Source organism: Eleutherodactylus coqui, chromosome 2 (assembly GCF_035609145.1).
Source record: "Eleutherodactylus coqui strain aEleCoq1 chromosome 2, aEleCoq1.hap1, whole genome shotgun sequence".
Classification (NCBI taxonomy): Eukaryota; Metazoa; Chordata; class Amphibia; order Anura; family Eleutherodactylidae; genus Eleutherodactylus; species Eleutherodactylus coqui.
This window is the reverse complement of record NC_089838.1, coordinates 132,754,021-132,781,889: the sequence shown is the minus strand read 5'-3', so window position 1 is coordinate 132,781,889 and position 27,869 is coordinate 132,754,021. Positions and strand designations below refer to the sequence as shown.

Below are 27,869 nucleotides of genomic sequence, written 5' to 3'. Positions count from 1 at the left end.
AAGAAATTTATGGTGGGCATAAATTTCTCAGAAGGCACACAGAGAAGTCGGGGGTTTATCAAATGCCGGACTTCAGTTCATTTCCCCCATAATCTTTATAAACTTTTTCTTATGTTAAAAGGGTCACATCTTGTCGTCATCCTTGGTAGTTTGAAACCTTGAACTTTTGAAAATGTTATCACAGATATTCTGTCACAGCTATGGGTTTGTTCATGATGATTCTGACACTGATCAGGTGCGTTCATTGCTTAATATGCTGAAAGAATGCACATTGTAAGGTCTACATGTTTGGCTAATACAGATGTCTTCCACAATAACCCAACGAAGATGTAGTCTTTAAGCATAAACAGGCTTCTTTGGGGTCATTACATAGCTTGTGTAGTATATGAACTGTAAGCTTGTCTCTACTAGAGTGGTTGTCCAATTGTAAACTTTGTAGTGCCTATCTTTTAGTTATGTCATCAGTAGTAGATTAGCAAGGGTCCACCACCTGGGACTCCGATGATCAGCTGTTTGCCTTCCTGCACTGAGAAGTTTTCTGCAGGAATCCGACCGCTTCATTCCCCCTACAGTATTCTGGGTTGGTACTGCTGGCCAAGTTCCCATTGAAATAAATGAGAGCTTGGCCTGCAATACCAAGCCTGGCCACTGCTGTGGGAATAGAGCTGTTTGCATACAGATCCTTGGAGACGACCGGCTCCAATTAACTATTGATCTATCCTGAGAATAGGCACTCAATAGTTTACAACTGACCAACCTCTATAAGGGGAAAGCATGATGTTAGCATTCTCTTCAAGGGGTGGTATATAATCTACATCATGTCTCAATAGAGAACGGATAGTGTGCAGCTTTACAAGTGGAAAATAGCAACCTTATTGTATGCTAATTGTTCGTATTCAAATAATGTTCAATGGGACAATTGGATGTTACCTTGTACAGATGACATGATGAAGTGGTAATGTAACCTGCACATGCAGCCAGAACATAATGTGAGACAGACATCTCTTTGTGTATTAAACAATGCGAAAAATTCTGGACTTGCCAGAGGTGATCTAGTATAGCATATATTCTAACAGCTTTCTCTGATTGTATTCTTAGAGGATCTTGGATTGTAAGCAGAAGAAACGGAGTGAAGCGCTGACACATTTGTCACTACCACATTCAAAACACTTAATAAAAGATCTACAGTCTCCTGCAAAATAGTCTGCTGAGGCACAACACTTGTAACAAATTCCATATTTCTCAAGATGTTCTCTAGGTTTTTTTTGGTTTTTTTTGCTTAATTTCCCAAATCCCATGCACTGTGAGACCTCAGTTCTTTTGACAGATACAATATTAAATAAATCCCTTATATACAGCAGTAGTATTCTCCCTTGATAAACTTGACCCAGGTGGGTTAACCTCATTAACCCCTTGCTGATGTGTTCCTGTAGCCGTTATATACAGGCTGGTATCCGAGGCCTTTGACAGCCTACACTTGTCCGCAGCACCCGGGATCAGAGATAACACATTACTAATCCCTGATGAACACTGTCAGAAAAGAAATACGCAATGCCACATCTCCAAGACAAAAATAGAATAACGAGCAACCAAAAAGTTGTATGCACCCCAAAATGGTACCATTTAAAATGACAAGTGATCTTGCAAAAAAAAAAAAAAAAAACAGCTCTCACACAGCTGTATGAACAGAAAAGAAGAAAAATTATGAAGGGGCAAAGGTTTTTTCTTGTAAATGGCTCCATAAAACGAATAGAGATGTCTTTTTTTACTTGAATGCTGTTAAAAACTGAGCCTCCCCCCTTCCTTAACCCCTTAGTGATTGAAGCTTTTTTTGTTTCTCCATTTTTGTTTTTCCTCCACCCTTTTAAAAGAATGTAACTCCTTTATTTATCCATCATTGCTGTATGAGGGCTTGTTTTTCGCAGGATGAGTTGTATTTTTCAATGGTGCTATTTAATGTACAATATAATGTACTTTAAAATAAAATTCTAAGTGGAGAGAAATGGGAAAAGAATTCTGCCATCTTTCCATGTGTCTTGTTCCTACGGCGCACAAACTGCAACAAAAATGACATGGTAACTTTATTTTGTGGGTCGTATGATTAGTACGATACTAAACGTATATTATTTAAATTTTTTTTTCTGTACTATTTTTTTCAAAGATTTATTTATTTTTTTTCAATTTTCTGTTGCCATCTTCTGGGCACAATAGTTTTTTTTTATATTTCCTTCTACATATTTATGCGAGGGCTTATTTTTTTGTGGGACGTCCTGTAGTTTGTGTTGGTATCATTTTGGAATGCGTACGACTTTTTGATTTGCTTTTTATTGCATTTCTTGGAGATAGGCTGCCTGCAGACGAGCGGAAATTCTGCGGCAGGATTTCCTGCGGAATTTCCGCCCTTGAAAGCTGCCATTGGATTGTGTTAGCAAACGTAATCCTAGGCAGATGGCCGCGGTTTGTCCACATGAGATCTCACGCGGCAAGCACACCGTGGCATGCTCTGCGAGCCCCGCACAGAATCGTCAGTGCCCGGGCTCCGGTCTGTGCATGCAGTTTATATGTGCATATCAGGCACAATGTAAAGATCTAGATTTGGGGGAGTTTTGGAATTCGCTCCAATAAAACCATGTTTTCAGAAATTTGTCTTGTGTTCCTTAAGAGATGCCGTAAGGTCTTCTATATCTCCGATTTCCTGTATCGTAATAAACCAGAAGGAGAGCCGAGGTAGCCCTGACTCGCCTCAAAGCTTCGGCTGCGTTCACCAGATGACGTACCACAGACCACTTAAGGGCGCCCACCCACTGGCGTTTGCGATTTTCGTGCGTGAAAAACGCCGCGTTTTCGCCGCGTTTTCGCGGCTTTTCCATTAATTTCCATTGACTTTCATGGGTGCATTAGGAGAAAAATAAGGACACATATGCAACTGACAGTTCCTATGTTAAAAAACGCAACGCAACGCAAAACGCCAGTGGACAAGAGTACATTCAATTCTAATTGCTCTGCAGAAAAAACGCAAAATGCAGAGAAACGCAAATCGCCAGTGGGTGGGCGAGGTGGATATTGGAATGTCACTTAAGTACAGCAAAAACAACCACGAAGATCTAGGCCATGGGAAATTTGTACATTTGGACCTCTGACAAGAAGCCGGCCAATACAGGACACTCCCAAAAAATAAGCATCAGAGTACCTCATTCTCCCCCATATTTCCAGCAAAGTGGAAATACAGGAGGAATCATGGTGTGGAAGTGGGAGGACACCCTGTACCAACGAGAGAGAATCTTGAACCCTGACTCTTGAAATCTCCTGGATATTGAGGATTTAGGCGTGATGGTATACATTGTTTTATTATAAATATGGCAAAAGGTTATTTTTTTTAAACTTATTACATTTTTTCTTATAGTAAAACTTTTTTTTTCATTTTTTTTTTTTTTTAGTCCCCTGAGACTACAACTTGCGATGCTTTGATCGCTCCTGCAGTATGATGTAATGCCATAGCACTGCATAACACTGCTATCGGGGAGGCGGTCTATCAAATCCTAGGGCCTTTGAAGGCCATCTGCTGCCATGACACTCCCTGGCTCTGTGTGATCTCATCGCGGGGGGAGCGTACGGGACCCCTGAACATCATTCGGGGGATTTAAAGGGGTTGGCTCGCGGCAGCAAGTGGGGTTAAGCACTTCTGTATGGCCATATTAATGCACTTTGTAATATACATCGTGCATTAAATATGAGCCATACAGAAGTTATTCACTTACCTTCCCTGCGCTGGCGTCCATGGCTCCGTCTCACTTCAGCGTCTAATCGCCCGATTAGACGCGCTTGCGCAGAAGGGTCTTTTGCCTTCGGGTCTGTCCGGCAGCAGCGGCATTCTGGCTCCGCCCCTTCTACACGGCATCGCGTAGCTCCGCCCCGTCACGTGTGCCGATTCCAGCCAATCAGGAAGCTGGAATCGGCACACGTGACGGGGTGGAGCTACGCGATGACACGTAGAAGGGGGCGGAGCCAGAACGCCGCTGCTGCCGGACAGACCCGAAGGCAGAAGACCCTTCTGCGCAAGCGCGTCTAATCGGGCGATTAGACACTGAAGTTAGACGGAGCCATGGACGCCAGCGCAGGGAAGGTAAGTGAATAACTTCTGTATGGCTCATATTTAATGCACGATGTATATTACAAAGCGCATTAATATGGCCATACAGAAGTGCTTAACCCCACTTGCTTTCACGATACAACCCCTTTAAATGCCGCTGTCAGAAATGACAGTGGCATTTAAAGGGTTAACAGGTCTGATGAGCCGCACAGCACCCCTTTTGTCTTCTGCATCCTCCGCTCGCAGCGCAAGGTGATCACTCAACGTTTGAGCGATCATCTTGTGCTGTAAATGACACAACGATCATCGCTCAAAAGACATCTTGAGCGATAATTGTTGTGTCTAAATGGGCCTTTACCTTGCAAACCTGTGTGTGAAATATATGGCTATGACATTGTGTGCTTGGGTGCAATGGAAGTTACAGACTTTGGTCCAATTCATAGGGCAGTATTTGGTCAGTATTTTGCATCAGTATTTGAAAGCCAAAACTTGGAGTGGATCCAGAGTATGGAAGAGATGCAGATCATTCTATTATACTTCTTTTCTCTGTAGGTTTCAGATTTGGATTTGGATTCTAAATACAGTTGCAAAATACTGGCTAAAATACTGCTGTCCGAGGGAATAAACAGTGTTGTAACCAGTCAATAAGTTTGACAGTGTTGGAGATCAGTAGGATGTCTTCCCGTTGATGCTGTGCCATGTCTAAGTTGACAGTTTGTATTCTTCATGGGATCATTTTTGCTATTCTGGCCTAGTACAAATTTAGAAGTCTATTTCATATAAATGGACACTAACTTTTCACAAAACTTCTGCTCATCTAATAGCATATGTGTACAGTATATAATGAATCTTGTAATATACTTGCATTAAAGTTGTTTTTTCCATGAAAATTAATTTTGCAGTGCCTGCCACTAGGGGCCTCCCTTCCAGTGCCTTCGCAATCAACTGCCTGTCTTTAGACATTTGGCTCCTCTAGTAACAGGGACCTGGCAACACGACTAGTTGCTACATGCAACAGAGGAGCAGGCATTCAACAGCATTGGTCACCCCTAATGGTGGTTGAGAGACATTGACGTGCTGGAAATCCTCTCATGGCAGGGCTTCCAGCAAGCATTTTTCAGCAGAATACACAAGGCATTAATTTCCCCAAGAATGCCTCCACCAGTTTATCGCACCTCCTTGACCTGCCTGATTGGCAGACTTATCGCCAATCAATCATTTATTGGACCAGCTAGTATGCCAGCTGCAGCAACCTATTGTGTGTGCAGGATCTAGAGGTCCAATGGCAACATCTGTACGCAAAGTGCCACTTGATAACATAAGCGTCCGGTATGCCTCCATACCCAACCATATCTCATGAATCCAGGCTAAAGGCCTAAACGGGGTACTAGAGCCTCCTTTTGAACTATATAGTTTCCCAAATAAATGTATCCTTTCTCTCTAATATTGTAATGTCTTACGTAGATCATCATTGCATTCGCACACGGAAAGTTTTAGTCGATTCCAACAATTCCTTGGTGCATTTTTTTTTTTTTTGGTCATTTGAGTGTATATTATATTTATTCAGTTGGCAAATCTTTCTATACAGAAAGCAAGTGTCATCCTAATATCAGATTTAGGGCTCACACAAGCGTATGTGACCAGTATAATACACAGTAAATACGCATGTAAAGTGCTCCATATGTTAAATCCCCATGGACTACATTGCTACATATTATGCAGAAAATAGGACACACTGCATTAATTTTTCATACACGTAAAAAAAAAAAACCACAGGTGTGAGTGGCTCAATAGAAATTAATGGGTTTTCAGCACTACGTATTACACGGGCCTCATACACCCGTGGGAGTGAGCCCTTAGTGTTCAGTGAGAGAACTGCAAGATACTGTGTATACTGTTATACATAGTAACAGGGAAGGTTACTGCACACTGCCAGAATACGCTTGTGTGAGCCTGGCCGGAGTGAAGCACATACTAGTATTTTTCTTCTCTACTGGAAGGAAGTAATTATTAGGAACCTAATGAGTTAAGACTTGCCTTATCCAAAATAAACCATTTTACCTGTGGAATGTAGGCGGGTGTAAGGTGCAGTATACCCTCTAGGTAGGAAGCTGAAATGATGGCTTTCCTTTTATATAACAAATGTTATATCAGGTTAAATTAGGCAATGCTGACAAGTTCAGCACTCTAATTGCACAGTTAGGAGCTGCCCAATCAATCCTGCATGGGAATGGCAATTAAAACTTGACACAGATGACCTGGAACATAGTACCTTCTGCTGGTTTTATGAATTTTTTTATAGGCATCATGTTGACACTGGTATTGTCTTGTTAGAATGTGATTTTGTAATTTGAGTCATTGTTTCTATGATATGCTTTGTTTCAGCTTGAAAATATTTAATGTTCTAATATACCCCATTTAACCCTTTAGTGACCAGCCTACAGCAGGGTAGAGAAAGACCTTGTCACAGGGCTCCACCATCTCCTCCCCCAGCAGTAACGTGGTTGGGTCCCGAGCTACCCTTAGAGGGAGATCACAGGGATAGTAACTGAGGGTTAACTGTAATCCAATTGTCACTCGTGACGCCACCGTTCCTCCTTCAGGAATAGATCTTGTAGATGAATAAAGTAGTCTAACACCAGAAGAGTATATTTTGGAACAAAACCGTGAACAGTCACTCTTATCCATCTACTTAAATGTTTGAATAAAGTCAATAACTTGCAGAACAGTTGCAGAAATCACAGCTTATAAGTATGATATCTCGGTGGAGCTCACGAGGTACTTGTACAATCCACAGTCCAAGTTATCTGCAGGTTCCTTTACTCCTGGTACTCACTTTCTCTCTCCACCTGCAAACACTCACACTTTCTCCTTTTCTCGCAATAAAACTGTTTTCTTTCTCCCAGAACTCGGTAGAAATACAGAGGATTCCTGGGATGAATGAGGCCCAGGCTGAGCATCAGGAAGTCGCTCAGCCTCCTCCATGCACAGACTAACCTCTCTCGTGTCTGTGTGGCTCACTCACCAACTCCAACTACTACCACTTCCAATCCTTTACATTACATTCAGCAACCACATATATATAACACCATCACGTGGCCACAAACGATACATTTTCCAGACAGGACAGAACACCCCAGACATTAACTCTTTCAGTCCTGCATACATCCAATACACATAAATCAAATGCACTCTACAAACAAGACACTGACAAAACATTGACATGAGACAGAACTAGAATATTCTGGAGGGGCTCCACTAACTTTGGCCCACTACACTGTGTTTCCATTACATTGTGAATTTAGCATTCGATTACCATGCATAATGCCACGCGTCAGCCGGAGTGTTATAAAGCATACCCTCACTGGACTCTGGAGAAAAGAAAATGTGTTCTCTAGAGCCATGATTCTAAATTCACTGTCTTGCAGTCTGATGGATGAATTGGAGTTTTGCAGATGCCCTTAGACTTCTACGTCCTGGAATGCATAGTGTTTCCTGTAAAATCTAGTGGAGGAGGGATAATAGTTTATAGGGCTGTTTGTCACGGTTTGAGCCCTATTTCCAGTGATAATGGTAATGCGTAAAGACACTTTAGACAATTGTATTTATAGCAACAGTTTAGGGAGCACTTATGTATGCTTGTGTGTACCATCTTGCATATTCCCTGATCAGGACATGGCATAGCCATTCAATGCGATGGCTGTGATTGGTTCATCAAGCGCTGCAGTGATTGGCTAAGCCACAGCGATTGAGAACCAATCAGAGCCAGCGCATCCTGGAGGCAAGATTTTTGAACCCCTGACCAGGAAGCGCTGAGGGAAAACTACAAGCAAGTGTGTCAGGGACCTGCAAGGAGAAGTGCGGCGGAACAGACAGCGCCTGTTAGGTAATGTATTTGTTTGTTTTTTTAATGCAGATAGTTATTCTAGGGGAAATAGTAGGACTTCCTACTGTAAAAGTTGCATCGCACCGCACGAAAACACGACACATAGGAAGGCTTCATAGGGAAACGAAGGGTACAAAACCTAGCAAATCGCGGCTGTATAGCGCATACCACTATTTTGTATTCTCGCAATGTAGCAGCCAACAAAACATCGCTAATCTGTAAGAACCCGTTGGAAAGCATGGGCTTTACATACATACGATTTGTAGGACTGTCGCATCTTGCGAAAATCGCGCGATTTTGTCGCCCGTGTGAAACCCAGCCTTCAAGGAAGAGAATCTAAATACGTCATGGGATGCTTTCTAAATATTATAGGTTGTAACATCAGTTTGATGTGCTTTTACAATTTTCTACAAAGAAACATGTTAAATATTACTGTTTGGTTAGCACAAAATGCATAATCATACCGGTACTTTGATTTTAAACTATAGTAATTTTTCTTTTGTCCACTAGATGGTGTAAATATGAATGTGACTCATATTCTCAGGTGTTCAGCATGCTACAAATAGTTAAAAATATAAAGAGATACAGATAAGGCCCTTATACACGGGCCGACAGTCTTTTAAACGGCTGCATGAGTGCTCATGTCACCGCTAAGGTCGTCAGCACTTGTGCAGAGCATTTAAACCGAAAGACTTACCACAGGATTGCAGGCCTCTCACTCAACGCTTCACCTCCTATGAGAAGCAGGGAGCATTTACACGAGACAAGAAGCCAGTGAGCCAACAAGGTTTTTAAGCTGACTGCAAAGTCAGCCCAACAAACCACGAACAACAAGTAAGCAATTTTTTTTTGCATTCACACTGAGCAATGATCGCTTAAATTTGTTCGTTTGAACACATTTAGAGCGAAATCGTTACGTGTAAATGGGCCTACAGTAAAATCTAGTGTTAGACTGGTTGTATATTATATGTTTAATTTCACCTTTTTCCAGCATTTATCTTAAAAATGATCTACTAGATGTTCAGAGGTCAGCATGTTATAATGGCAGAGACCTTGTTAAACATGAGGAAAATGTAGGGAAAAGTTTAACCAGAAGTACTAACGTGCGCTATTGTGTTAAGATTGGGAGTCCAAATAATTCATGAGAGAGGGAGCTTCTTTCATCCATAAACCAACATTCACAGCCGTCTCACTATTAGTCCGGCTTCACACGAACGGACTTTCACTGGAGAAGCCGCGGCGGGCGTCCGCATGAAGGCTCCTCGCAAATGGCATGCTTTGACAGATATGTAAACTCACTTTTTGCTTCACACTTGCGGGAAACAAATTGCAATTTCTGCGAGTGTAGGAAAAATCGCAGCATGCTCTATTTTGCTGTGGACTCCATACAAACGGCTTCAGTTGAAGTCATTGGAAGCCATCCGACTCGCAGCCCATCCGCCTTTGACATTGCGGATAGGCTGCAGTTACCCTGCGTCATTGCTTAGCATTGGCGCGGGAAAAACAAACATTTCAAAAAAATCTGTACTGCACATGACCGCCAGCGAGCGTCCGCGGTCATCTGCAGTACAGCAAAAGCAGGACCGCTGGGTCATCGGCCGTGGTCAGAGCTGGAATCCGCTGCGGGAACCTGCATGCGGAATCAGGCTCTGCCATGTGCAGCCAGCCTTAATGTGGAAAGAAAGCTGTCATGGTGGTTTTATGTGAACTATCATTTCTGCAAGCTCATTTTGTAATGGGAACCTGCCATGTCCCTTCAGCACTATAAACTACAGTGCAGTCGGGGGAGGTGACAGGGAAGCCGGATTATGTTTTTTTGTTTTTTTTTATTCTCGCCCGCTCCCGAGATCCAGTGGTGTTCCCCTCTGAAGACTGTGTGGCGTAGGAAAATCAGACTCTTTTCAGAGCCCTGTTCGTGCGCTCTCCCATAGACTTGTATAGGAGACAGCGCGCATGAGACTCTGAATAGCCAGAATCTCGTGTGGTGCATGATTTTCAGAGGGGGACACCGCTGGATCTCAGGACGGGAAGGTATAAGTAGAATACATTACTTAGCTCCCCTAACCGCACTGTAACTTAGTTTATGGTGTTGAGGGGACGTGGCAGGTTCCCTTTAACTGCTCCAATCTGCTGTGTTTCTATAAATTTAAAGGGGTTTTCTATTTTTAGGTGTGCTCAAGCTTGGTGCAGACCCGCATCAGATTCACCGGCTGTGTATCCGCACCACATATTTGTCAGAACGCTTCTTGTCCTGCCACTCTGGCCATTTTCGGGAAGGAGTTGCTGGACGCACAAACTGAGAATAACTTTGTAAAAAGTAGATTTATTGCAGCATAAACTTACTCTTAGATTCTTGCATCTTATTCTTGCACCTCAAGCCAGTGTATGTAAAGTGCGTTTACAAATATAGGGTTAAATAGACTAAGGTGTCCGCAAAACGTGATGAAGCGAACCCATTGATAGGACTTGCCCTATCTTTCTTCATTTTGCACAGAAAGTTGCCATAGAAGTCTATGGCAGGTTACAAAAAAGGGGGGACGGGTGTGAAACTGCAAACAATGCTTATTAGGCTTTAGATACTCCTTTTCCATAGGATACAATGGCTATCACGCGCGAGTGTGAACTGGCATGGCGAGAGCAAAATTTACTGTATTATGCGCTGACACGCGCATAGCAGCCTGCGTATTGCCATCTCTTCTGCACGTATTTGCGCATACGTTCGTCTATTGAAACCCTTAGGCCTCCTGCACATGGGCGGGTCGGACCCTGCATGGGGAATTCCTGCAGCAGAGTTCAACCCAGTGCCAGGCCTGCTTAACTGTCCGGCATCTTCTCCTGTGCTGTTAATGTGCCGGGTGGCTCATGCGCAGTAGAAGGAACGCCTTTGCCATAGTGATGACGTGGCTCCTGCGGCCATTCTGCAATGATTGTGAAATGGCCATCGCACAGACAGCTTCCATTGACTTCAATGTAAGCCGTTTGTGCGTATCCCGTGGCAAATTGCAGTATGCTGCGATTTTTTTTATTTATTTATTTTTTTTCCCGCGAGCGGAAAATCGCAGTCTATTTCCGCTCATGGGCAGGAAATTGTGTTTTTCCACAGCATGCTATGGGCTGGATTTTTTTGCGAAATCCGGATTTCGTAATCCGTAATGCAAATCTGCACGTGTGCAGCAGGCCAAGTAGTGCTTTGAACAACCTCCGTTGTATGGAGTAGTAATTCTGCAGCCAAAGAAATATGAGGCTCAACTCTACTTATGTGTCCTATTCGTTTCTGCTATAATGACACTTTATTTGGGATGTTTGTTCTCCTTGTACTCTTGTAAGATTCCAGGAGAAATGTAGAATTACAAAAATAAATCATTTCCTAGTGCTTTTAGCTGGGAGTGTTCATTGGCGAGTGAATTTGTACACTTAGTGTATGCCATACATGTTGTAGACAAATAAAATATTTGGCTGTCTTTCTTTCCAGTTAAACTAAGGTTCATTGACTGAGTGTGTGAATGTGCGAGAAGTTCAAGAGCACGCACCATTCATAAATCTAAAAACACATGAAGAAAAACCCTCCATGTAGTGTCTGGAGCCACTGGGTGCCACAAGCTGGAAAAACATGCACACGGTTATAACCCTGAGAAGCACTGAAACTTTCAAGGGTCTGTTTGTATGGTGGTCTGAGAAGTATGGAGTTCATTTTTTAGAAGGGCAGCTTTTAGAATTACTGTGACACATACTAGGCAGGACGCCAGGGCTGGCCCGATTTCAGACTTTGTCTTTCCCCTCATTGAAGTGTCAGAAAGTAATTCATGGAACATTTGGTAGAGCTGGCAGCTCTTTCATTGAGTTCCAGTGTGGCAAAGTCACATGAGTTCAAGACCTCGAGCCAAGCGATGCACGGTGATTTAGTGAGGAGTAGGAATCAGTCAGGCTAAAAGAATGCCTGTCTGTGTTTGATGTGGTTTTCACATAGTTTCAGGTGTGATTAATATCACGGTGAGGCAAAGGGAAAATTGCTTTTAGGATTTTAGTATTATTGTTCCAAAAAATATTTAATCAGGAAGTGTCTTTTGTACACGTGTTTGTTTTAATTGGTGGGATGGATTATTTACAGGTTTTGGGTTTTTTTGCTGCGGAACATCTGCATTAAAGGAGATGTCCCGCGCCGAAACGGGTTTTTTTTTTTTTAAACCCCCCCCCCCCCGTTCGGCGCGAGACAACCCCGATGCAGGGGTTAAAAAAACCACCCGCACAGCGCTTACCTGAATCCCGGCGGTCCGGCGTCTTCATACTCACCTGCTGAAGATGGCCGCCGGGATCCTCTGTCTTCATGGACCGCAGGGCTTCTGTGCGGTCCATTGCCGATTCCAGCCTCCTGATTGGCTGGAATCGGCACGTGACGGGGCGGAGCTACACGGAGCTACACGGAGCCCCATAGAGAAGAGGAGAAGACCCGGACTGCGCAAGCGCGGCTAATTTGGCCATCGGAGGGCGAAAATTAGTCGGCACCATGGAGACGAGGACGCCAGCAACGGAGCAGGTAAGTATAAAACTTTTTATAACTTCTGTATGGCTCATAATTAATGCACAATGTACATTACAAAGTGCATTATTATGGCCATACAGAAGTGTATAGACCCACTTGCTGCCTCGGGACATCTCCTTTAATGTCCGATACAATGTAAGTAAATAGGGTTTTAACAAACCTCGTTCGCTCACAGCGAAAGGAATGTCTTGAGTTTTGTGATTCGCAGCATGCTGATTTGTTGCAATGGGTCTGGAACGCTATCTTTTATGCTTAGGGAGAACACCTAGAAGTGAGTGAGGAGACTTATAAGGCCATTCATGCGCCTCTGGGTAATATGCACATAAGGGAATACTGCCTTCCAGTAGGTGGTGGTGCAGAGGAATTGTTCCATCTCCCTTATTTGTTGCAGAAGTGGTGTGGATTTTCATGCAGATTTCCGCAGTACGTGAACTTTTCCTAAGGCTGCTCTCAGACAGCCTGCTAATCGTGGTACAACACCTCCATTGATTTCAATGGGGCTTCTCTGACCAACGCTCGAATGTGGTGTTTCTAACGCTGCAATTTTTGAGTGCTGTATGTTCTATTTTCGCGTGTTCCTCATCACCTATCACAATGATGGCATTCGTTAAAATTGCATGCTGTAACATGCGTTAGAAAAAGCAACACTCGAAATGGCTATAAAGCGCCATGGTTTCAAATGCAGCGTTTTGTGAGGGCCGCCTAAGGGTTGTTTCACGCACTGGTTTTCTTAGCAGCTTTTTTTTGTGTGATTAGCAAAATTCTGAAGTGGATTCAGCAGGAAGACGTAAAAGTTCTTCCTTTTCATATTTCCCACATCTTTTGAATCCACTTTTGCTTTGGCAGAAAATACTGCATGAAAAACTGCCACAAATATGTTAGGAATACCACCCTTTGGCCCCATTTACACAACATAATTTTGCAATGGATTTGGCACCGAAATCCGCGTAGGAAACCACGCCATTTTATCATTCTGTTGAATGCTGTGGAAATTTGGATGGATTTTTCCAGTTAAGAGTTAAAAGCTGCAAACTCTGCAGACAGACAGAGCTGTTTATGGGCTTGTTAGTCCCCAGTAACCCGTTACTTTAAGGCCACACTCACACAAACCGTTTTTTTGCGGCGTTTAGGTAGGTGTCAGGTTAACTCCATGTAATGTTGTGTATGATGCTTTGAGTTTACTGATCCTCGTGTAACTTTTTTGCATAATTTTTCCTGGAAGTATTGCAAAGTCTCTCAACCTTTTATCTTGGTAGACTACAGAATTGTGAATGCACCTGTAGATGAGAATAAGTAATCTGTAGTAAATGTTACATTTGTTATCTGGATTAAATTAATTCAATTTTTTTTCCTTTGCAGCCACAGCAGGAAAAAAAGTCTGGTCAGGTAAAGCACCATTTTCTATATTTTTAATCTATATTTATATAGTAACTGAATAGTCGTGGTACCTATAACCCAAACTTTTTCACATAAAAATCCAAGTGATTAATCTAACGGGGTATTTTGGTGTTTAGATGAGAAGCTTGAAAGAAAGCAGCAGGGTAATTATACACAGAGCAGTTATTTTGACGCTATCTTAGCCACACTATAAAATCGCGACCATTGGAACAGTGAATCGCATAAACGAAGAATAAACGCGACCAAGTCGTGGCTATTTGCGGTATTTCGGTCCATTCACCTGGCTGGCTGCAGTGAAATATTTCCGCAACCCCCGAAATCCTTTGGTCGGCAGAACTACTGTTTTAATCATGCCTCACTAGAGGCACCTGTCAGTGTTTAACAGCGCTAGCCACTGCTAAACTCCCTCCCCCTGCATTTTTCTGATGGCTCCCATAGACTCCCAAAGGAGTCTATGAAGCCTCCTGCGTTGTGCGGTCCAAAGATAGGGCAAGACCTATTTTTTGATGCGGAAAGAAATAATGCGCTTATTGGTTCTAAGGGTCATGATTTTTTGGCACGCCTACTTAGCGTCAAAATAACGCTCGTATGAAAGAGGCCTAAGGCTAAATCCACACGGGCGATCGTGATTTTTCTGCGAGAAAATCGCGGCAAAATCTTATCTTTATTCACTGCGATTTGTAAGCGTATTTTGGAAAGTAATTTCGCATCGCTGCCACCCGCGATAAAATCGTGTAGGTCAATTTAACTTTGTAATGTTAAAATCGCAGTGCACTGCGTGTTTGTAGCATTGTAACGCGATAAAAAGAAGCCTCCATAGGAATACATGGGAGTTAAAAAATCACATATCGCAGAAAGATAGAGTAAGCGACACACAAATATAAACCCCATTCTTTTGAATAGGGTAATACACATGAGCAATGTTTTCCTGCATGCTACAGCATCCAAGGAGCGGGCCCCAGGCTAGGAGACAGCAGGGTAGAGTTTGGGCCTTGTCACGTGGCTCTATTGTCTCCCACCCGGAAGCAGGGAGACGTCCAAGGGGCCGAATAAATAGGGGATGTAACCCAACTGGTTTACCTTAATTCCTTTTGTCTCGTGACGCCCCTGTTCCATCTGCTGTGGTGAATCCAGACAATGTTGCAAATAAAACAGTCCACTTACAGGGGTAACTTTTAAGGAGCAGAGCCAGGAGCAGAGCCAGGAACTGACGGCAAAGCTCGTTTACTGAACAAACTTGGTAAACAGTCAAACACTTCACATCCAGCGATAATTGAAGCACCAAATTGGTATGCGGTGTGACAGGGAGGATTCACGGGTAGGCATGAGAAACCACAGTCCCAGTTATCTGTGGGTCCTGGTCCTGGCAACGCACGTCCTTCTCTTCAGCTCTCTACCGGTACACACTTACAATTCCCGTTGCACTCTGTGTTGGCTGGCAACTCCTCTCATTCCTTTCCCTCTCTCTTTAGGCTGCGAACTCCTGAGGGTAGTAGTCCCCAAGCAACCATTAGGCCATTCTCTTGGCCTCCTTCATTCTGGGTCTCAGTCAGGCAAGGCAGAGTTTCTCCTAGGGCATGGCAGATGTGCTCGTGCCCTTCTCTGCAGCACTCCAGACAGACTCCATTCAACTCTACTCTTCTCTACTTTCTTCTCTCTTACTCCCTTGCAGCACACCTTGCAAACACATATATTAAGCATGGTCAGGTGACCACAAACTCCCAACATAAAACTATACATTTCCAGACAGACAGCTCATTTGCAGACATTAACCCTTTCATTCCTGCAAACACCAATACACAATCTGCTGAATCATACTACATTCACAGACAATATACAAAACACAGACTACATATCGCATTCCATTTCTTCGAGGCCCCATTGTTCTGGGCCACTACACATAGCACCACGATGCATGCTATGCAATGCAAGGTCTCCTATTGAGAACAATGGGAGAAACTCCACGATCCGCATCGGAGGATCTCTACATCCCGAAGTGATGTCAGGCATGTTTTGACATCCGTGAAGAATTCACATGGTGGGGAGCGTGTTATGGGGGCACGGTTCACGGCCCCATATCACGCTCGCCCATGCCTAAGGTCTTATTCACATGCGTGATTTTTCACATCCATGTGCTATCTGTATTTGGACCAGCACACTGGCCCATTACAGTTAATTTGGCTATTCAGAAGTGGGGGGAAATTATGCAGATGGTAAAGAAATTGCAGCATGGCCTATTGTGGTTTAGTTTCTCAGGTGACCAAGTCAATGAGTACTTGATTGGCCGACTGGAGTCCGCATGAAGGACATCCATGTGCACTTCATTTTTCATGATCATTGCTAAGTAGTGCTAGAAAAAAAGCTGAGCCACATTTTTGTTTTTTTTACTCTTTACTTTTTGCAAGTGAGAAAAACAACGGGTGACATATGGAGTAAACACAAGCAATGCATATGGATGCAACAGGAATGCATTTTTGTATGGGACCCGCCGTTTGCCAAGGCTTTTTTTTTTTTCTTTTTTTCCTGTGTTCGTTCTCTCTCTCACCACAAACTACCGTTGCCGTGCGCAGCGTCGCAGTGGGGAGGTGTCCAATCTGACACGTCAGCGGCGGGGAGGGACCAAAACTGGGGCAGGGTCGAACACAGCGCGATGCTCGCTACTCGAGCGAGCATCATTGAGTATGCTAATACTCGAACGAGCATCAAGCTCGGAAGAGTACGTTCGCTCAACTCTACTGATGACCTATTTTTAAGATAGGTCATGAATATTTAATCAATGTCTTTGTCAGAAATTGCCAAGTACAGGTGCTTTTTTTATCTCCAGCAGCCACCTTGAAATGAATGGAGCAGTGTAACACATGCTTGACCTCCTCTTCATTCATGCAGGGACCTTTGAGACCACAGTTCTTGGGATCGGTGGGTGTCCCTGTGGATAGGAGATGGCTTTATAGCTTTTCACAACCCGTTTTTAAAGGATCTGCTGATAATGTGTTGGTGCCATATATCATGGGACAACTTCAGAGGTCTGGTGGATCAGAACTGTTAATTCTTTTTGTCCTCTTGGGGCCCTTTTATACAGAACCATTATCATTCAAAAAAATCATTCAAACAAGTGAAATGGGAACAATATCGTTCAGTGTAAACGCAGCCAACGATTGAACAAGTTGTGATCATTCACTTTTCATTCATCGTCCATTTTATGTAGACATAAAAATCATTGTTGACTTGTTCACTAATCATTCAGTTTAGATACCGATCGTTCAGTCCCTTTCATTCACTTATACAGTGAATGTGAATGACTGAACAACTTAACGTTTGAACGAGCCACCGATGTATCTACCTGTATAAACAGGTTGCCTGAGAGCGAACAAGCTAAATTGGACTTTGTTCACTCGTTCAAACGATAAATCGTCTCGTTTATACGCACTCTCAGTTACCCTACTGGATGTCACTGCTATTTGTTGTTAAAAGGATACCAGTCTCCCATTGAAAGGGTCAGAGGTTATCTTCAGCTATTCTGTCAGTCGGCTCCACAGTTCTCTTTTGTGTTCATACGTTTCCCTTTAAAGGAGAGGAGTTGAGGCTAAGACTTAACAACAAGGACATGAGCTCATGTGCGCTTCCTAATCTGAGTGCTGTAAGGAAATAGTGATAAATTATATAAACATGGGGACTACATGGAAGTTCATGTAGGATAATGTAAATCTTAAACTGCATTCACAGGAATCTTTTCCTTTTCCACCTGTTTCCTTCAGAATATCCCCATTGATGTCTTTTCCATGTGGCAGTGAGAATTTAGTTTGAAGCTTATCCTTTCTTCTAACAATGGTGCCTGGGGACTTTACTCTCTCTGAGCCGTTCAGCAAGCAACATATAGGCGTAATTTAATGGAACATTACCAACCTTAGATGTTAGTAATTACTGTATTTTTTTAAAAAGTAACTTTATATAAAAAAGCCTTGTAATTTACAGAACTTGTAAATTTGTATTTTCTAGTTACTTAATAATTTTAGTAATTATTTGTCCTGATGCAGATTTCAGAGTCTTGAGGCTTTTCTTAGTGATGTTCACACAATGGAATTTAATGTGGATTTTTCCACCTCTAAAACCACAGCAGAAATCAACGGCTATGCCACATACTTCTGCTACATATTTTGCTGCAGATCCGCAGGCAAATTTAGCCTTATCAATGGCAAAATCTCTGTGCAGAATTTCCAGTGTGAATCCATGTGAAGTAGGGACATCACCTCTTTGTGTAAAGCCGAGAGAAACACATTGGAAATTCTGCACATGGATTTTGCCCATTTAGGGCTTAAATTCATTGCGTTTTGTTTTCCAAATGTCAATGGGACTTTCTAATGTTAAACGCAAGTTTGCGTTTTTGTGTTTTTTGTGCATTGCGTTTAACATTAGAAAGTCGCATTGACATTTGGGGGAAAAAAACGCACCGAATTTGCAGCGAAATAAAAACACTAGTGAGTAAAAGCGCTTACAAAGTAAATCCACATGCAGATCTGTGGTGAAGTAACGACAGATTTCTAACACTGTTTTAGAGGTGGAATCCTTATGGAAAATTGCATGTCTGATTTTGTATGAACATACCTTAAAAGTTTTTTTTTTTACCTTTCAACTCCCTCTGAGTTTTTTTTACAAAAATCCATCCAAAATGTGAATAACTGGACCTCTTTAAAGTGTGATATTGGGGTGTGTGTGTATATAACTGTAATTGTAGAATAGTGTCCTGGCTATGAAACGTCATACCACCTTATTATAATCTATTATCTAATGCAATCCTATGGCAGCTGGCATGGGCGGAAATTCTGCGGGAAATCCCGCCGCAGAATTTCTGCCCAGGAGGCCATACTGAGGTATTTTCTCTAATGCATTACTTCAGTTCGAAAATATGGTGCCCCATCACAACACTTTAAGGCAGTATTTGCTGTTGTCGATGGTGACATAATATGTACCCTGGCAATTCTCATTTGCTGCTTTTCAGGCTCATGTTGCAGATTTCCAACTGTTACTTAACAATATTCTATGCGATCTTTAAATTATTCGACATCCAGATGGACTTCTGATTTGCTGTCCACTGCCTATTGTCATATGAAAGAAGTAAAAACCCTTGCAGCCAGCACTTTAGAGCAGTTTTTTAACACAAAAATATCATTTTAGGTAAATAAAGTGATATGAACTTTTAGCCTGGGTTCTCACATGCTGGATTCCCGGTAGAAATCTCGCGGTCTGGCCGCAGCAAAAAAAAAAACGTGATTTCCGCCGGGAGAAGCGCTGCTTCAAAACCCGCGGCACTTAGCCGCAGGTTTTGGAGCGGCCTGGCCTCTTGCTCTTCCGCTGCGGCCGGAGCTCCCATAGAGGAGAGCGCGGCCGCAGCGGAAAAAAAAAAAAATCAACATGCTGCAGCCGACGAATCCGCGCCACAGCGTCTGCTTCTGCCGGCTTTGCCACGGCAGATTCGCCGTCCCGTGTGGACGAGATTTCTGAGAAATCTCGTCCGCATGGCTGGCTAACACCAGGACTAGCGGCCGCAGGCGGATTAGCCGCGGCCAAATTCCGGACGGAATTTCCGCGGCAAATCCGCCCCGTGTGAACCCAGCCTTACAGGTTATTACATTGGCTATGGCAAACCACCCCACAAAAGCAGCCTGCCAGGAAAATGTCACATCACCCAAGGAGTCAGTCATGGGGACTTTACCTTTTACATTGGCTATTATATAAGCAACAAGTTGTCTGAAAAAGTTATGAGAAATAGGTAATCAGAGCCAGTAAATCAAAAATAGAGTCCATGAAGATATGAGATGTTGACCTGCCCAAGTATGTTTTAAGTGCCCTGACTGTACCTTTTTCATATATAGAGATAGGTATTACACACACTATTCTGTAATGTTAATGTTAAAAAAATATACAATCTGAAAATATTACTGATCGTATCCGTAAATTCTTTTTTTTTTTTAACACCCATTTGTAAGCAAAATGTTGGATGCAAAGTTGGTGTCTGTGTAGGTTCTGCAAAAAGCCAAACACAAAGAGTCTAAACTGGAACTTCTACATTTCCCTAATCCGTTCAGCCTCAAAATTTCCCCGCCTAAAGAATGCTCTTTGCGATGCCTTGCTCATTTTCTTTGTGAAGTGGTTGTGGAAGTAACTGTGTGAGCTGTTCAGTGTTCAGCGGCCCTCATGCCTGGCGCTCATAAAAACGTCACTGTGAGCTTCCACTTTGAAAGGTTCTTTTATGTTACTTTCCTGAAGTCCCTTTCCAATGGCGAAGTGACTTGACCTGGAAGCTGTAGTTTGGCCTTACTACATAGCTAGGCCTTAATGAGGTTTGTATGTGTATCTCCTGGATACAGACCCTGCATTAGTTGTTCAATTCTTATTTAAGGTGTAGGATTTAGATCATTTGACGAGTTCACTCTAATAATAATAATATAATAATAATAATGTATTCATATATGAAACAATTAAGCATATATATAATTTTTCCCATTATATTAATAAATAAAATATTACCAATAGTAAGATATTGTCTAGCAGGTAAATGTCTATATGCGTGGGGTAAATGGGCAGTAAAATTAAGAATGCAAAGAATTTGCATAAATCAAAGGTAATTATTTCATATAGTTTATTTTTAGTCCATGGGTCATAAAAAGTCTAGGCTTGTTTTATTAATTTCCTGCCTCCAGAACTCCAGGATATCCCCTGCTCCAATGCTGGTATAACAATAGTAGTGACCGAGTGTGAAGCACTTAACATGAGCACACAAATAACATACGTTTTTTTTTCTTTTCTTTTACTGGGTCAGAGAAAATAAAGTTTAATTGTATTATTTTATTGTAATAGTTGCTAATTAGTAAGTTACTGCAATATTTATTAGGTAAATATCACCAGCATCCCAAGTAGTTGTATGTTATCTAATGGCTGTGAATCCAGACATCAGCCTTGTAAGTAACAATGGTGAAACTTCCAGTAAACTGCCTAGCATATAGCTGGAAAATAGAAAAAGAAAAAAAGCTAAATTAGGGCTTATTCACATCTGCACTTTTCATTTATGACAAATCCATCTGCGTTCCGGTCTGAGTTATTTTAATTTAAAAAGCTCAAATCAAAAAGAACAGAAACTGAAGCTGATCTGAAGCATTTCAGTTCCCATTAAGTCAATGAGAACTTAAGTGGAACTGTTTTCTGCTTGGTTGCTTTTCAGACGAAATGGTTAAACAAAACAAAAACACAGATGTGAAGGTGTCCTTATGCATAAAAAAGTCATACAAATGGATACAAATTACTAAGAGAGCTAGACTTAGCCCCTCCCCCACCCCACCCCCCGTCCACGACCGTTGCAGAATATTGCTAGCGATATTCCGCAGCAGGGGAGGAGGGTAGGCCGTTGTCAGTGCTCTGTGCTGAGCCTGTGTGACAGATAGGCTCATCGTGGGAATCGCGGTATGCCACGATTTGAATCCCGCGAGTGAAGAATCGTTATGATTCCCCGCTCGTGGACAGCGGGGCTGCGCTTTTCATAGCAACAGTATAGAAAGCGTTCACTGCGTTACCCGCGGATGGATTATCGCTGCAGGTAACTCAATGAACTAACACCCGTGGACAGGCAGCCTAAGAACAAACGTGTACTGTGTTTCTCCGAAAATAAGACCCTGTCTTATATTAATATTTTGCCCCAAAAGAGGCACTAGGTCTTATTTTCAGGGAATATCTTATACTTACCTAGCAGTCTCGGTCTGTGTGCCTCCCGCTGGCCTCCAGAGCTTCACTTCGCTTCTTTCAGTCCTGGTTGCCCCACAGAAAATCACTTCTTGGTTACGGGATTCATAAATCCCACCTCCCAGGAAGAGATGGCTCTTATTGATTCTCAAGAGCTGCTCGGCCAATCGGCACTCAATGAACTAATGCAATGGCTGTGATTCGTTCATCGAGCACTGCATTGATTGGCTGAGCAGCACTCGAGAACCAATCACATCCTTGGTTTTGTGGAGGTGGGATTTATGAATTGGCCAATCAATGCCGTGGCCAAAGATCATAGTGTAAACCTGTGATCTCCAAATCACAAAGCACTCGGTGACCATTGCCTTGCGACTCACAAATAGACTCAAAAACAAATCCAGCTTTGCTGAACATGTTGTGATCTGTAGATAGCGGTCATGGCCACGTGCAATCCGTATGGAATTCTATCCGATTAGGAGGACGCAATCTTTACCATGGCCAAAGTCACTGTGTAGTTACAGCCTACTACTGTTGTGATCAAGACTGTATTTATATGGAGTCGTTGAGGCGTGTTAAAACCAGCACAAAGAAACAATGATCAAAACATGCATTCGGTATTTACTACAATTGTGGTTGTACCTCAGCCACATCAAAACCACAATAAAAACGCACCATATCCTAATGGCCTCATGTAAATGTAGGCTAAAGAAAGTTCACAGGGGTCACAAATGCTGCATATTTTGCACAGTGGAATTAGCTATAGAAAACCCCTCAGAATTTACAGTATGAGACCCCCTTCACACAACCGTATGTGTTTTTACATTTGCCCGTAAGTACTGTATAATCTCACGAATGAAGATTTGACGTGCGTCCCCAATCTTTCTTCGCATTTTTCAAGCCATTCCTATGGGGCACTGCGTGAATAATAAAAAAAACTTATGCTGAAGAGATATCATTCTGAGCATTTTCTTTGGATCGTTGCTTGCCAACTAATGCCTAATTAACGCCAGCTGTCTTCTTTTCCCGGCGTTGTACGCAGGGTAACTCCCTCCCTCTCCCTTTTTTCCTGCTGCCATAGAAGTCTATGGGAGCTTGCTGCGTATCTTGTCAAAAAATAGGGCAAGACCCATTTTTACACGCGGTGTATAGAACCTGCGAGTGAAAACTGTCTTTCCCAGTGCAATTATTTTACGAGGCAAAAAAAATTGTTCATCTGAAGGGCCGTGGCTCAGCCAATCAGAGCCAGTGCTAGATGAATCAATCACAGCCAATGAATGGCTGTCATTGGCTGAGGGCTGTGATGCTTAACCAATCAGAGGCAGCGCTTCCTGGAGGTGGGGATTTTCTAAACCCCGATCAGAAGAGATGCTGAAGACCACTGCCAGGGACTGGGTAGAAGACGGGCTGGAGCCGGACAGAGCTTCTAAGTGATGTACTTCTTGCGACTTTCTAGCGCCACAAAATCACGGTATTGCTGCAAGAAACTACAGTGATATGGCACAGACCACCAATGCGATAATGCTGCTATCATGTCACCTGTGTGAAGGAGGCCTAAGGCTGGGATCACAGAGGGTGGAATTGCCATGGAATTTCAATGCAAACTTTCAGCAGGGGAATTTCGCCCGCCTATTTAAAATCCAAGATTAACCAGCAAAGTGGATGAGATTTGTAAAAATCTCATCCACACGTTGCAGCAGTCTGTCGAGACAGAGGCGCACTGAAATCGACATGCTGCGCAGAATTCAAAGCAGCGGCATGTCAATTGTTTCGCCATCTCCACTGTGGCCATTGCTCCTCTCTATGGGGAAGAGATGGCTGCCGGGGAATACAGGGGGTGCGGGCTTTGAAGCTACATTTCTGCCATGGAAATCTCGCAGTATTTCCGTGCGGTCATTCCGCAAGATTTCCGCAAGACTTTGGTCTCTTGTGACCACTGCATTAATATATCTGCTCTGCAGATTCTAAATCCGCAACATGCCAATTTATGCTGCAGATTTCACGCCTTCAAAGAATGGGGTGCAATCTGCAGCGGAGCTGCACTAAAAACATGCTATAGAAAGATTACTACTGAAAACACGGATTTCCAAAGAACTTATTGATGGTTAGATGAATGTTTCCTGAGGTACTTGCCATATTCCAATGGTATTTCCATGGGGGGGGGGGGGGGGGGAGGCTATTATTGCACTATGGGAAGGAGATTTTTAGACCGGCTGGGCAGGAGTGGTGTGACATGTCACAGCTTGGTGCTGCTATGGCACCTTGAAGCTGTCATCCACCTATGTGGCCGTGTATTTATTTGAATTTTTAGCAAACGGGGTTGTGAATGTACTTAAAACATCCTGCGTGAGGTTAATGTAAGCATTAGACAGTGATTAAAGGCTCTCTCGGAGCTGGGCACTCCTCCGCAGCAGTGGCACACGTGGTAGCATTTAGCAGCCCCTTCACAGCTGAAGTGTTTCAAACACTAATGAATGAGACGTTGCTCATGTAACACAGACAAACTCCAAGCCCTACGTTATTGAATGGTGCACTGTAGTGGCCTGGGAAAGGAAGAAGGTTATAAATTCTGTCACTTAACCACCCAGACAAAAGGAAGCCATGTGGAAAATTAAATCTATTAAAGACTTTTATAATCTTGTTCAGCTAGTAGTTCTTGCAGAGTTTAACTTTCTGTGGCTGTAGATGATTTTCCCTGGATTCATTCCTATGTGGATATTGATTCGCAGAATAATCAGCTAGGGTTCTCTTCTGACCGCTCTTTATGGCTATGTTTCGTCGCAACTAGATAAGATTTGCCACTCGATCAATTTCCTATTACATTCTTTGCCTTGATTGGAGAAACCCAATACGATAATAAAGCTGCACAGTGTATCACTGTACATGGGATACAGGTAGCTATGTTGTATAAGGTGCTGTATCTTTGTATGCAGGGTGTTGGAGAAGGCACCTTAACCCCTTAAGGACATGGCCTATTTTGGACTTAAAGGGGTTGTCTCACGGCAGCAAGTGGGGTTATACACTTCTATATGGCCATATTAATGCACTTTGTAATATACATCGTGCATTAAATATGAGCCATACAGAAGTTATTCACTTACCGACTCCGTTGCTGGCGTGCCCGTCTCCATGGATCCGTCTAATTCTGATGTCTTCTTGCTTTTTTAGACGCGCTTGCGCTGTGCGGTCTTCTCCCCTTCTCCTAGGTCCAGGCACGAGCGGCGTTCTGGCTCCGCACCCTTCTACGCGTCATCGCGTAGCTCCGCCCCATCACGTGTGCCGATTCCAGCCAATCAAGAGGCTGGGATCGGCAATAGACTGCACAGAGCCCACGGTGCACCATGGGAAAGGACCCGCGGTGCATCGTGGGTGAAGATCCCGGCGGCCATCTTGGTGAAGGAAGAAGAAGGAAGACGTCGCAGAGCGGGGATTCGGGTAAGTAATATGTAATTTTTTTTTTAACACATCCCTTGTGGTTGTCCTGCGCCGAACGGGGGGCCTATGGGAAAAAAAAAAACCCGTTTCGGCGCGACAAAACCCCTTTAAGGACGCAACATTTATTTTTTTCCATCTCCATTTTTCAAAAGCCGTAACTTCTTTATTTTTCTGTCGACGCGGACGTATAAGGGCTTGTTTTTTTTGCAAGGCGAACTGTAGTTATTGGTGCCATTTGTAGGTACATAGACTATATTGTAAAACTTTCATTATCTTTTTCATGATCGCATGGAGAGAGAATGCATACATTTTTTTACAGCATTAATCACGCAGCATAAATGACACAATACATTTTTTTTTTTCTGCAGGTCAGTACATTTACAATACCAAAATTCTTTGTCTTTCCCCTTTTTTTGCAATGAACCCTTTTTGGAAATCATTTTTTTTCCTTGATTGCTGCATTCAATGTCCTGTAACTTTTTTATTTTTCCATAGACTGAGTTCTGTGAGGGCTTATTTTTTGCAAGACGAGGTGTAGTTTTTATTGGTACCATTTTAGGGTACATACGGCTTTTTTGATCATTTTTATTGCGTTGTTTTGGGAGGCATTTTGCCTACTGTTTTTTTTGCGTTTTTTTACACGCTTTTGGCCATGCAGGATAAAAAGCATGTGCAACTTATTGTATGTGTTGTTACGGATACGACGATATGTGGGATTTAAACTTTTTTTTTTATTATGCAAATATGAAAAAAAGCACAAAAGGTGTGGTTTTTTGTTTTTTTTTTTTTTTACATTTTTCTTTTTTTTGTACATTTTTATTAGTTTGTTTGTTTTTTTTACACAATTTGTGTCCCTGTGGGGGACTTACACCATACCAGCTCTGATTGCTATGATGAGGCATTGCAGGACTTCTCTCCTGCAATGCCTTATTGCTTATTACAGCGATCATTGGCAGTGGTAATCCAGGACGCCTGTAGGTGGCGTCCTGTTACCATACCAACCAGCCCGGCTCTCTGCGATCACATCACGAGAGCCCGATAACGTCACAGAGGGAGCGTGCTCCCTCTGTGAACCCTTCCCATGCCGCAATCTACATCGCGGCAGGAAAGGGGTTAACAGCGGGGGTCACATCTCCGATGCACCCCCGCTGTTGCAGCAGGAGCCCAGCTATCAGTGACAGCCGGCTCCTGCTGCCGGATAGCGTAAGATCTCTTCTGAACTTGCATTATCCCCAGGACGTAAGTTTACATCCTGTTGCAGGAAGTACACTGCTGCCAGGACGTAAACTTGTGCCGTGGGAGCGGGAAGGGGTTAGGGGCAAGACAAAAAAAGAATTGCCCCAACATGCTGCAGACTTGTGTAAAGTAGCTTCATATATCTGTTTACCATAATGGAGATTGATGGCGCTACCGCAGTTATAAAACAGACGCTGGGTAAAGGTGCTTTTACACAGGACAATTTGTCAGGCAACTGGGCAATACGCCGGGCAACCGCCGGCTCCACAGTGGGGAAACACTATGTGACCCATGCAGCGGTTTATGCTTATGGACGTGTGAGGCCGCTCTTATAAAGTGGTTATCCTGGAGGTTTTTGTATTGCAGAGACAGCTGCAGGAAAGAATGGGTTATAAACATGTTGCCTTTGTGCAAAACATATACATATATTATTAGAAATTCAATGAAATCGGAAAAGGAGATAAAAGATAACTCTTTTTCAGTTTTGACGGTAGATCTGGGTTTTCATGCCAGCTTTGCATATGCTACATTTCCTCTCTTGTTTCCTGTTTGGTGTCTAGAACAAGTATTCATTGTTACATAGCTGACAGATCTATGGAGATTAAAACACTTATCACCATATAGTTGTATTGCCAACAAGAACAGCCCACTCAGTTTTATCTGTTCTGTTGGTTTGCTTTGAGACATCAGATGCTGGCTAGTATATGTATTTTTTTTTCATTTTCTTCTGTAGTCTTCTGTCAACAGATTGAGTTTTTACTCCCTTAACCCATTAAGGACCAAGCACCATAAATATACGGCGCTTGGTCCTGGGCTTTAAACCCAGCCGATAGTAAAAATACGGCGGGGGTTTAAAGTCTCTGCTTCTGTAATAAATCGGAAGCATGTTGGGTTTGTTAGCTGTGAGCGTTATGTACTAAAAAATGAAAGTGGAAGTATAACTTCCACTACACAAGCCGGCAGTCACGTGACTGCCAGGATTCCATGCTACAGCAGAGCTGCAGGGTCGTAGCATACCCTGATCAGCTCTGCCAGTGACTATTATCACTACAGGTGGATATTTTTTCCTGTAACTGGGGTTCCTGTGGATGCTACAGTGGGAAAGTATCAAATAAAACAAAAACATGTAAATGTCCCCCAGAGGTCTTGTATGACATCATGGGAGCATAGATAGTAAAAAAAAATAATTACATACATAAGTAAAACAAAATTAGAGAATAAAATAAAAATATATACATAAAAAAGAAAATAACCCAAAGCCGACGCCAACCAAAACTGTCGCCGTATGCGCCCTGTAATCCCAAACCATGCATATTATATATCAAAACATCCAAAACAAAATGAGGAACCTGTTCCCACACTTTATTTCAGCATAAATATACAAATTTAAAAAAAACAAACTAATAAATGTTAAAATCATTTTTTAAGCTTCTTACCACCAATAAAACTAAAAAACAGTCAGTGAAAAATATATTAAAAATATAGCCCTATATTTCATGGGAAAAAACGCAGCAAAAATAAGTTTGGTAGCTGAAGGAAAAAATATAGGGCAGTTA

General features: G+C 42.7%; 1 protein-coding gene across 1 annotated transcript in view; it reads left to right on the top strand.

The window, feature by feature from the left end:
- HMGA2 (high mobility group AT-hook 2) overlaps positions 1–27,869 on the top strand; it is a 103,344-nt gene that overhangs the window by 71,821 nt on the left and 3,654 nt on the right. Inside the window, exon 4 of the mRNA XM_066591570.1 lies at positions 13,876–13,902. Within this exon, the coding sequence (XP_066447667.1) occupies positions 13,876–13,902 (27 nt within the window). The remainder of the gene's footprint in view (positions 1–13,875; positions 13,903–27,869) is intronic.